The sequence below is a fragment of the Anopheles funestus genome, chromosome 3RL (assembly GCF_943734845.2).
Source record: "Anopheles funestus chromosome 3RL, idAnoFuneDA-416_04, whole genome shotgun sequence".
NCBI classification, from domain to species: domain Eukaryota; kingdom Metazoa; phylum Arthropoda; class Insecta; order Diptera; family Culicidae; genus Anopheles; species Anopheles funestus.
This window is the reverse complement of record NC_064599.1, coordinates 27,069,421-27,081,853: the sequence shown is the minus strand read 5'-3', so window position 1 is coordinate 27,081,853 and position 12,433 is coordinate 27,069,421. Positions and strand designations below refer to the sequence as shown.

At 40.0% G+C, this 12,433-nt stretch overlaps 1 protein-coding gene across 2 annotated transcripts in view; it reads left to right on the top strand.

Annotated features, from left to right (window-relative positions):
* Nucleotides 1-12,046, top strand: part of LOC125770425 (coatomer subunit beta') — a 66,882-nt gene extending 54,836 nt beyond the window's left edge. The window contains exons 1-15 of one of the 2 annotated variants that reach the window (XM_049439995.1): nt 4,135-4,269; nt 5,198-5,549; nt 5,669-6,179; nt 6,308-6,441; nt 7,361-7,460; nt 7,606-7,805; nt 8,263-8,365; nt 8,451-8,598; nt 8,670-8,839; nt 8,911-9,314; nt 9,722-9,878; nt 9,972-10,173; nt 10,259-10,390; nt 10,509-10,721; nt 10,804-11,369. In XM_049439995.1, coding sequence (XP_049295952.1) covers nt 4,267-4,269; nt 5,198-5,549; nt 5,669-6,179; nt 6,308-6,441; nt 7,361-7,460; nt 7,606-7,805; nt 8,263-8,365; nt 8,451-8,598; nt 8,670-8,839; nt 8,911-9,314; nt 9,722-9,878; nt 9,972-10,173; nt 10,259-10,390; nt 10,509-10,721; nt 10,804-10,842 — 2,868 coding nt within the window. In that variant the 5' untranslated portion in view covers nt 4,135-4,266 and the 3' untranslated portion in view covers nt 10,843-11,369. Of the gene's footprint in view, nt 1-4,134; nt 4,270-5,197; nt 5,550-5,668; nt 6,180-6,307; nt 6,442-7,360; nt 7,461-7,605; nt 7,806-8,262; nt 8,366-8,450; nt 8,599-8,669; nt 8,840-8,910; nt 9,315-9,721; nt 9,879-9,971; nt 10,174-10,258; nt 10,391-10,508; nt 10,722-10,803 lie in introns of those variants that run through there. The other variant, XM_049439994.1, reaches the window with a different exon arrangement.
* Nucleotides 12,047-12,433: the final 387 nt, after the last annotated feature.

The following is a 12,433-nucleotide window of genomic DNA, read 5'->3' as shown; positions in this document are numbered from 1 at the left end:
GAGATTGCGCACCGTTTCTGTCCCCAAAATTACATTATTAAACAATCTTATCCACCAGCGTTCCGTTGTGAAACACACCTTTTGCACAAGAGTTTCGCACTGCACCTGTCAACAATGTGGCAAACTCGCCGCTCGCCCGCAGGGAACATGGACACTGCAACATCTACCCAATATAACATCTATTGTCGCTGTAAAGAAGCCGGTCTCTTCTGCTTGTGCTGCCACGGAATTGGTGCATTTGCAGACAGGGTTTGCTGCAACAGTTGCGCGTCGATGCCCCCGGGGGGCGGGAAAAAGGGTTTCCGGGGGTTTTGCCCCTTTATGTTCCGGGAACGAACAATGTAAAATCGATTATGCTGCGGCAACATTGTTACCGTTGTTGGTTCGTTGCTGTACTACGACGTTCAGTCAGGCAAGCAGGTTTTGCAAATTTAACAATGCGCTTTGTTGCTCATTGCTTCGACCTTCTCTGCCTTGTTGTCCCACACAGCGCCATCCTCGGTTTGGGAGTTGTTGTTTTTTTTTTTTGGTCAACTACACTCCACAACCCTGTAGCTATTCTACCGTACAGTGGCTCGCGATAAGAATCGCGACAAGTATCCTCAAGTGTCAACACTTGAGCTGGTTTCGTGAAAAGCAAAAGCAAGGTCCCTTTAGGAGACCAGGTCGAATATTAGCGAGTTTTGCCAAAATTCTTCTTCAGATATTTTGACATAAGCGGGTGGGGGTCTTAGGTTTACAACACTGGTTTTATGTGTATAGTCAATGTGTCATAATGCATAACAAAATAATGATGGTAAAATATACATATTACTCAAATCATTGGTACGAAATTGTTATTATTTTATCGATGTAAAATTTGTTTGAAGCATGCAAATATTTAAACATGGATTTTAACTTCTCTCTATCTCTCTTTTTGCCTTAACGTCCTCTAAGGCCAGCCAGCCATTTCTGACTTATTACACTTATTTTTACCATGTAGTCGGATAATCAGTCCTTGCTACGTTTCGGATTAGATGTAAACTTATTTTACTTTAATTGATGCATGCACAGGGGGTGCAGTAGAAAGCTTCTTTTCCAGATGGGGTGTTACGCTATACCTGAAGATGTGATATGCGTTTTCTTTTTTATGCTGTATATGGCATTTATAGGTATACATGTTTGAAGCTTTCAAGAATAACTTTAACAAGATCAACCATATCGAACGTACCCTCCAGCCACCTTATCCCTTCAACATTTTTACCTAAAATGAAAATAGCGTTGCAATTTAAACAGTCAGTGTATCTTTGCTTAGGTATTTGGTATGCTGTCAAACGCCCCCACCCTTGTCAAACAATGTTTTCTTGTTTTACGTCTTCTTGAATGTCAAAATGCTCTACATTCCACCACCTGGTCTTTTTAAATAGCCTTGAGCAAAAGCACGAAAGCACCATCAAACAACCGAAACAGACACGCTTTGCATGCTGCTCACAATTCGTGAAAAGCGTTCTTTTGTACCGTTTGCAGTCAGCGAAGTTCGTTTCGCTGTGAGGGTTGTTTTTTTTCTGCATCTTATTGGACTTTCCGGTAGTATATACCCTACAACACCGGAAGTTGCTCTGTGGCGGCTTTTAACAAGCTGCTTAATTGGAAAAGTTCCAACAAAATCGAGCGAAAGTCGTATATTTTTCTTCTTACATTCGGGGGAAGGATATTCTATCCCGGGTAGATTTTTGGGGAGAGAGTACAAAAGCAGCAAGTGTTAAAGTTTACGGATACTCGTGATAGGAAAGACGGTCTAAGTGTCCCATCTTTCTTCGTACTTTTCGGCTACAGGGCAAAGATGCATTCAGGGGCGCTTGGCTGGGCTGGCGCAAACACAACGCAACTCCAATGGTCGATACTTTAACGGTAAAATGGCGATAAATTTCATTAAAGTGACACTAAATTACGGACGTTGGCCGGAAAATCTAAAGTACCTCCCCAGCCGGGTTTTAAAGGGGGGATGCTGGCCTTTCCTTTTTTATTCTGTTTTGTTTTGTTGTTTATAATGGAGTTGCAGTTGTTTTTTATTTAAATTCATTAAAATTAACCAGACTTGATATTGATGATGTTTTGTAGTTGGAAGACAAAGTGTTATCACTACAGATAAAGTTATATCACTACAACTAAACTTCACTTAATAAAAAAAAAACACTGAAAAGAGGAAAAGGCGTTGAAGTTCTCTCACTATTAATTTTATTTTATTTAAAAGTTACAAAAAAATATGAAAATGCGCTCCCATAACATCAACTCTTCATTCTTCCTTCAAGTTTAACGAAACGATCGATGGTAAAGCGATCGCCACCGATCATAACGATCAGCCCAAGACGGAATGGTTCCAGAGTTCGTTCGTGTTTTTTGCAGCATCCATTGCCACCTGCAGTGTGTTACACTGCAACCGTACGAACGCTTATCCCGCTGGGTCGTTAGCCAAGGTCTTTATTGTATGATCCCTTTTTTTCCCCCTTTAGTCTTTTAACATACTTTGAATGAAGTGCTTCCTTTTGCACTGCCAATGCATGCATTACAAAGGAGAACGCACAAAATGGACAGTAAAAGATACAATTAAGCAAAAGTCTCCCGTAAGCCGTAGAACCCCCGTACCAAGCAAACGTCGCCTGTCAACGTGTCAATTTTGCACCGGAGAAGTAAATGGAAGAGAATGAATAAAATCAGAAAAATGAAAATATTATTTTGATATCATGAGAAGTTCAGTCACCAAAAAACAAAACAAAAAACAACCTCTGCTTTTTCTTTTGAGGGTCACACAGCGCCTCAAAGTAAGTGCATAAGAATGGATTATTACGCTTCTTTACTTCGTAAATGTCCCAATTTTTTTTATTAAAGAAATTATGATTTATATTTGCACCATTCGAACATGAGCTCTTATTAGAAGAAGGTTTATATTTACTAAAAACTCTAATGAGAAGGATCTCGTCTTAGAGCAGCTACAAGCACTGCACATCAAAAATGATTAGAATTTAGGTAACATTTTGCTCTAATGATAGTTGTCGGTTGTCAACACCGTCCCCAACTGGCTGGGCTGACAGAGTGACGAAGTCTCTAGCAGGAGACACCTCGGGGTCGAGGTCCAAAGTTCGGTTTCTTACATGAAGACACACGAGAACATTTCGATTCCCATGTTACCCTCGTTGCCAATGTCTCCATCACACCCAATCTTGCGGCTGACAGGCACGGTTCGCAGTGGTCGCAAAAACGAACGAACAGCCAGGCAGGATATCAAATAACCGTTCTCCGTAATGTCTTGTTATTTGCCTGAGGTCTTCAAACGAAAGCGAATTTCACGTCAGTTATGCGGTATTGCCAGTGTCAGTACCACCCAACGTGACAATCGATACGCATTCGGACAGCTTCTAAAAATGTCTTGCGTTAACATTCTTGCAGACGTGTAGGTTTTTTTTTGTTGCCATTATGCAAGAATTGGCCTAATTACAATAAACCAAGCTTATAAAGTTTCCAGAAGAAAACATATCTTTGAATGATGTATAAAACAAGACACAGTTAAGAAAAAGGTAAATAATTATATAACTTATTATTATGAAAATGTCAATAGAAGAAAGTAAATGTATCTTCAGCGATTTCTCTAAGTCATTACTATAATTGAATGCAGATATGTCACATATATTGAAACACTCAGGCTTAATTTCTATAATGATATTTTACGAACATTTTGCAAAGATGCAGTTTTCATATAAACACAACTGTGAAAAGCTTAAGTTATTTGAAGAGACCACATTGCAACACTAGCTCTATGCTATCACGAATAAAAGTTTCTATTTTCAGTTCATTATATTTTTTTCTCTGTTTGTAGTTTTTCGATTCTACTAGTTCATGCGTTCATCAACAAAATAGCAAGATTTTAATAAAAATCACTACTAAATGTAGAAGTAACGTACCTCAGTTCAGTTACAATTTCAAATTCAAACCATTTTCGAACTTCGACCAATTGCACGGGAAAAAAAGAAGGCGGAGTCAAATCGATCGAAAATCCTAACTATGGTACAATAAACACTCGCTTTTGACCATAATGCACTGTGAGCGCATACAATCTGGCCAGAAAAGCTCATTTTCCCCCATGACATACGTCAAATCGTCATTCTTGGAAATGTCATTCACGTATGTCATCATACCTAGCCACGTCGAAACTGTGTTTTCATGTTGGTGCTGAATTTTGTTGAAAATCTTGTGTTAAACTGTTCGTGAACGTAGTACAATTATCCGAAAATGGTTAGTAAGCATCCGCCGAATCGATTGATGCACGATTTGCATGTAGCAAATGCTGCCCACAGGCATATTGCGTATATCTTGTGGGTAAAATGATTCTACCCAACAACCCGGTGACTTGCCAAATGAAAGAAAGACCGAAATGGATGGTTGGCTGCAAAAGTGGCGAAAATTACTCTGGTGATTTATACACCCATACGTGTGATGTTTATGCAAATGTGCCACTATTCGTTTCTACGCGATCCACAATCTACTATCGTCCCGATGTGCATTGTGCCTGTGACTATCCGACTGTCTGTCGGTATCAAAAATTGACCTGAAAACTAAACACATCGTCATCACTTTTTGCCGAAACGTCTACCCTGGAATTATGTTGTTGTCGATTGTGATAAGTGATGTGGAAATAGCATAGATTCCATCAACCCACCGGATGGACTCTTTTTCGGTGCTTTTCATGCTAGTGTTTTTCTGTACATTTATGGTGTATGTTTAGACAGTTTGTATTGGATGTAGAACAACACACAAATATACAGTGTGACAGTGAAAATCATAATTACGTGTTCACTATTGGTTCATACTATCGGGCCAAACTATCGCTTCGTTATGCGCTTTTAATTCAACAGCAAGGAATAAAAATCATTTACATCGCATCGATGACGTGTTGTCGTAAATACGTGAATGCACCGTCGGCACTTTTTATTAAACTTGTCCAGACTGAATATGTGGCATCTTTCTTTCTTATAAGCCGTACATTGCACTGTAGATGAGTGTTTTGATAAATTAAAACTATTTAATTAATGTAACATCAACTCGTAACCGAAATTAAAATAATCTAAATAGGGACCAAATCATAAATCAAATCCAATTGAAATTTTTTAATCAAATAATTTGTTCTGTTTTCGTTCTCTTCCAAACACACACATACACACAGCCACTAAGGTTGGACATCAAAAGAAGGCTCACGTCGCGGTCGGACCGTGTGAAATCGGTTGATCTGCACCCGACGGAACCATGGATGCTGTGCGCGCTATACAATGGTCACGTACACGTGATGAACTACGAAAACCAACAGCTGGTAAAAGATTTCGAAGTCTGTGATCTACCGGTACGCTGTGCCCGTTTTGTGGCACGCAAGAACTGGATCCTCACCGGTTCCGACGATATGCAGGTGCGCGTGTTTAATTACAACACCCTCGAGAAGGTGCATTCGTTCGAGGCACATACCGATTACGTCCGTTGCATCGCGGTCCATCCAACCCAGCCGCTTATTCTTACATGCAGCGGTAAGTAAAGTTTGTCCACCATTAGTTAAAAGTGTCCTGACAATGTTCCTCCTCATCAAAAAAAAAAAACATTTGTCTTAATACGATTTCGGGTTTTTTGGTTCTCGTTTGCTTTACAGATGACATGCTGGTAAAGCTGTGGAACTGGGAAAAGATGTGGGCGGTGCAGCGCGTTTTCGAGGGCCACACGCACTACGTCATGCAGGTTGTGTTTAATCCGAAAGATAACAACACATTCGCCAGCGCATCGCTTGACCGTACGGTGAAAGTGTGGCAGCTCGGATCGAACGTCCCCAACTTTACGCTCGAAGGCCACGAAAAGGGTGTAAACTGTGTGGATTATTATCATGGCGGTGACAAACCGTACCTCATTTCCGGTGCTGACGATCGGCTGGTGAAAATCTGGGACTACCAGAACAAAACGTGCGTCCAAACGCTCGAAGGACACGCACAGAACGTTTCTGCGGTTTACTTTCATCCGGAGCTGCCGATACTGCTAACAGGCTCGGAGGATGGTACAATTCGGATCTGGCATTCGGGCACATACCGATTGGAAACGTCACTAAACTATGGTTTCGAACGCGTGTGGACAATTGCTTGCATGCGTGGCACCAACAACGTGGCACTGGGGTATGTTGTCGTGTTTTTTTCCCATTTTTTCTATCTCGATTGTAAGATTCTGTGCACCTTTTAACACCTTTTTGTGAGCAAATTTTATTTTAAACCCATTCTTTTGCTCACCTCTCATTTCTGTACAGTTACGACGAAGGTTCCATCATCATAAAGGTTGGCCGTGAGGAACCCGCCATGTCGATGGATGTGAATGGAGGCAAAATCGTGTGGGCTAGACACTCCGAAATGCAGCAAGTGAATCTAAAAGCACTCCCCGAAGGTAAGTACCCCTCCACCCAACAAAAAAAGGACAAACATTTCCTCCCCGTAAAGTGAAATACGATAAAGGATTGCAGAAACATTTTGTTCGTACCATTCTTTCTCTCGTTCCATGTAGAAAAGTGCACTTTTGTTTGTTTATGTGTTTTTTTTAAGATGATACCGGAAGTAACAATCAGACATTATATTCTTCCTTCCGTTATTAAAAACGGGGACCTCATCTCCATTAGAATGGTTAAACCGCCCGCCGCCCCCCTAACTTATTCTAGCCGCGTATGACATATGCGTGAATCGAGTGCAAAAAGGTTGAACTCAGGATACGAGAGAGAGGTCAAAACATCGCGTCATTTGCCATATTTTTCACTATACATTTTCCCCATACCATTTTCCTTGATGCCATTCTGCATTTCGGGTGCAAGTGCATTTTGGAAGTAAAATTTCTAAATGCTTCACATCTCATTAGCGTAATTAAAGGGCTTAGTATGGGATGTGTTTTTTTTCGTTGTTGGCATTTTAAAAATAATAAGATATGTTTATGGTAATGTTTATATCCAGTAAATGGAAATAACAAAATAATTTTTAATAGAAAAAACTAATTAATATATACCATAATACAACTTGCTTTCATAGTTTGTGTTTAACAAATATTAATAAATTTATTTCTCAAACTGTTAATCAAAATATTTCGAAAGTGAATTGCAAAGGAACAAAAGTGCATTGGAAGCAATCGTACGAACAATCAGAGTTCGATGCTAATCCTGAAAATGAATAATTCAAAACAGAATCTTGGCTTGCGCTGTGACAAAATTTCCGAATATCAAACAATAAACCATGCATAGGAAGATGGTTTAATCGATTCCATTGAATGTATTTTCCTTTTCCCCTTATTTTCTTTGTCGCTCGTTTCTTCCCTAAAACAGGAACCGAAATCAAGGACGGCGAACGGCTACCGGTGGCAGTGAAAGACATGGGTGCGTGTGAAATCTATCCACAAACAATTGCCCACAACCCTAACGGAAGGTAATGACTGCAAGGGATTCGGTCTCCCTACTGATTAGCAAAACATTTGAGTGCCCATGCTTAAGTACCCCCGGCGAGAGGAATGGTTTGTTCACATTTATCCTTACCATTTTGTCTGGTCTGGTTTCTCACATTCGATCAACAGGTTTGTGGTGGTGTGTGGCGATGGCGAATACATCATCTACACATCGATGGCGCTACGTAATAAAGCGTTCGGATCTGCACAAGAGTTTGTGTGGGCGTCGGAAAACAGCGAGTATGCCGTGCGTGAATCAAGCGGCACAGTAAAGCTGTTCCGCAATTTTAAGGAACGCAAAAGCTTTACCCCAGACTACGGTGCAGAAGGTAAGCAACTATGGTGAATTATCTCCCCTCCCCTGTTGGGGAAAGATCTCCGTAAATCTAAGCCTAATATTGTCAAGGAGACGGGAACGTAAAGGATGTTCTTCATAGTAGATAACACCAAAAAAACAAACCTTCGCTTACCTTAGTCTAAAGCGATTTGTTTTCTACTCTTTTCCCATCTTTTTCCCCTCTTTTATCGCTGCGAATGCTCTTGTCTGTTGTACTATGCTACTGTTAACAAACAAACAAACAAAACTCCCCGTATTTAACTGTTCCACAGAAGGTACATTCATATAAGACATTTTTATTCTAAAAGAACAATTCTTTGCTGTTAATTTGCATGGTTTATGTTTTTTCTTTCTTTTTAACTTATCGTTAGTTAGTTCGTTGTTACTTTTCGCCCGCTGCACTGCAAGCAGTTTTTAATTTTTTTTTATTATTCAATTAATCCCTCCAGGTATCTTTGGCGGCCAATTGCTTGGTGTGAAAACTTCGTCCGGATTAACATTTTACGATTGGGAAAATCTGGAGCTAATCAGACGAATTGAAGTGCAGCCAAGGTATGTGTGATGATGATTTTTTTAAAATAACGACTAATTTTCAAGCTAATTTGTGGGATATCTTTTAACATCTAAACCCCATTAGACACGTATTTTGGAACGAAGCGGGCACACTGGTATGCTTGGCCACCGAAGATTCATATTTCATACTGAAGGTTGATATTGGAATGATCCAAAATGCGTTGGCTACGAAGCAACAGCTAAACGAAGATGGTATCGAGGAAGCTTTCGATGTAGGTTTTTTTTTGCGTGCACCAGTAAATGTTAAACTAAATTTTAAAAATTGTTTTTCCTCCAAAAAAAGGTGCTGGGCGAAGTAAACGAACTGGTGCGTACCGGTCTGTGGGTGGGTGATTGTTTCATCTACACAAATTCTGTAAACCGAATCAACTATTACGTTGGCGGTGAGATCGTAACCGTGTCGCATCTCGACCGGACCATGTATCTGCTTGGTTACGTGCCGAAAGATAACAGGTAAGTAAGCTTTTTTTTTAACAAAAAGCGGATAAATATAATTTTAAAATAACTTATTTGCTTTCCTTCAGGCTATATCTAGGCGACAAAGAGTTAAACGTAACCAGCTTTGCCCTGCTGCTGTCCGTACTGGAGTACCAGACAGCCGTTATGCGACGCGACTTTGAAACGGCGGACCGTGTGCTACCAACCATCCCGAAGGAGCATCGTACCCGGGTCGCTCACTTTCTGGAAATGCAAGGATTCCGCCAGCAGGCGCTACAAGTTTCGATCGATCCGGAGCATCGTTTCGAGCTGGCACTGAAGATAGGCGATCTCGATACGGCATTACTGCTGGCCCGTGAATCCGACAGCCCACAGAAGTGGAGCCAGCTCGCCGGCATTGCCACCAGCAAGAACAAGTTCGATCTCGTAAAGGAATGTCTGACGAATGCAAACGACTACGGTGGTCTCTTGCTGCTGGCAACCAGTACGGGTAAGCACAGTGATTTTCATTGCAAATCCCAAACCCTGTCGATATTTGCTTTCAAACTAATTGTATTCATTATGCACAAGGGGAAAACAATGGGTTTTTTTTATTTGGTACGATAGCGTTCATGCATGCTACCAATAAATTGTTGTGTAGAAATAGTGCTTGAAGAAGGTGTGCGATGGAATGATAAAACATTGTCAACTCCATATTGCATGCTTTGGTGCTCGCGAAATGCGATAATGCTAATAATATACAGCACATAAACTGTAATCAAGTTGGACGTTGGGCCTGCTGTTGTTGCTGCTCTTCCAACGGTCAATCGTTTACCGATATTTAACACAGATCTCGACACATATTTACTTACCATCCCCCTTTTTTTCTTCCTTTGTGTCCGTGTATGCTACCAAAAGGCGATTCGGATATGTTGCGGAATCTGGGCGAAAACGGTGTCACGCAGGGCAAGTTTAACATTTCCTTCCTGTCCATGTTTTTGCTGGGCGATTTAGAGAAGTGTCTAGAAATTCTGATCCAAACCAATCGGATACCGGAAGCAGCATTCTTTGCTCGGTAAGTAACATTTTATGGTTTTCCTACTTTTAGACAGAAAAAAATATTTAGTGTCGTATTTGGATTGTTGTTTTCTCACTTTCCCATTTGCAGGACGTACTTACCAAGCAAAATTTCACACGTGCTCGACATTTGGCGTACGGAGCTGGCCAAAATCAATGAGAAGGCTGGCCAAAGCTTAGCCGATCCGCAGCACTATGAAAATCTGTTTCCTGGATTTTACGATTCGGTTAAAACACAGCAATTTCTGTTACCGGAACGAAGCACCCTGCTACCCGCCAATGTCGCTACCAAAGTAAATATTATTTTTTTTTATTTAAAATATCATGTTTGGAAGAATATTATTTTTTAATTATAAAATTTTTATTTCACCGTTGCAGGTACCACTCAACATTGACCGCACACCTATTGAGGAAATGAAAATGGCGGAGAATGAAGGAAAGTTCGATTACAATCCAAGTGCAAGCAGTGAAGCGATCGTATCGTTACCGAATGGCAACGTTGACGACAGTGTAAGTAATGTTTTGTGGGCAGGTTTCCTTTGAAAATACTTTTCGTTTTAGTGCGAATGAAACACCGTTTATTCCTTTTGATTAATCGTGGTTTTGCTTTCCCCTTTTTGTTCAACAGACTCCATCGGTTTCAAAACATCCCGAACCAACCGTCGTGAACAGCAACATGGACAGCAGTTCCACACTTGTTCCGCCACTTAGTGTACCGCCGACGATAAATGCCGGCACGACGGTTGGCAATGTATCGGCGGCGCAGGTCAAACGGAAAAGTTCTCTCGATGACTTTGAGTCGGAAATAGAAGCATTGATGGATGATAATATTGACACGTCGGTAAGTATATGATCATGTTTTAAAGGGGAAAAATAACAAATTCACGTATAATAATTGTTGTATTTTCTCGCTTAATGCGCAGGATGTAAATATAGACGATGTGGAGTTGAGCGATGATTGAGCGTACGGAGTGGACATTCTCCAATCTCAATAACCAACCGGGGGTGGCCGCACCGGAGACGAAAGGTTTATAGCAAAAGTATTGTTTTTTTTTTACTTCAAGCATGCGTACATAAACGTAACGCGCAGGAGATGAACTATTTCAGTAATTTAATCGTTACTGGATAAAGGTACTAGAACGACAGAACCACTGGCCACAGCAGCACTATTCTTCCACCATTATATCATCCTCCGTTATAGCCGTTACGGATGGTGTAAACGGTTATATATTCCATTATAAAGCATTGGTACATTTATGTTGAGTTAGTCCATCGAATCGTACCTCGGATTCGGGTTGAAGGATGGCAAATAAAACAAACAAAATAAGTGTTTGGGCATATAGTTATCACAAACAACCACCAACGGACGTTAGGGTTAGTTAGATGCTGAGAGACGATAAGAAATATCATTTAATTGTAATATTTTTTTTTGTAGTAATTATTCGCCAATGTGTCTCTTACTTCAATAATATAATGCATATTAAATAGATTTTTTTATTATTATTTTTGTTAATAAGAAAATTCTTTACTTGCCACGAAGCGATAATTTTGAAGCAATGGTAATAGTTTTTTTTGGGTCCGAAGGAAAAGTTTTTTTTTTAATTTTTTGGAGGAATGTTTAGAAACCAACTGGATTGAGCAGGAAAGGATTTGTTGTCATAATTTGTTTGTGTACAGAATATGCTGCTTTCGGTGAACTTGAAGTTCACTCTCTGCCATCCACCTATGGCAAGTCGGTTTTTTAGTGGCGTTTGGTAGTTTGTTGCTGGTAGGTCGTCTACTCGTGGTAAACTGTTCCGATCTTGTTGCTGTCCATGTTCGTAATAGGTAAACAACCAAAACTTACAATGTGAGAAATATTGAAGCCCTAGCAGTCCTGCTTGTAATTGCAAACATTCCGTGTGAAATACGTTTGTGAGGTGCAAGCATATTTCGTTTTCTTTTATCTGCAAATATCCCCATACACATGAGAAATAGGTCCCGACATTTTGGTTTTCAATTTTGTTTCATTGTTAAGGCTAAAAGGGACGAAAAAAAATGTTATACTTTTTCACGAGGGAATTTACGTAACCGGAAACACAAACCACTGCAAGCAAGTTTGTTCAACGCCCTCACTATATCGATATATAATAACAATTAATTATAAGTAAATATTATAAAAGAAAATAGCTTTATTGTAGATTTGTGAAAGAAATTTGTGTCTGATTTGTGGTTGCGAGTTACTTACGTGGAGGATTTGCACAATCGGATTGTTGATTTTCCTTAATTTGAAGAACCCTTATGGTACAATGTATAAAACGAAATAACAAACCCAATGTAAGTAAACCAACAAAGAAACAAATCCGAAAATGGGTCGTGTTTATTGCTTGTTCTTTAAAAAAAAACATGTGATACAACTTCTTGCCGGCTATTTAAATGTATTTTGGGTCTTTCTGGTGTGCCTCTCTTTAAAAAAAAACACTTAAACAGCTGATGTGTTAATAGAGCGAGAGAGAACATTTTGTTTCTTTTTCTTTTGTTGTATAGCAATTCCTCCAGCTCGCACGCACACAC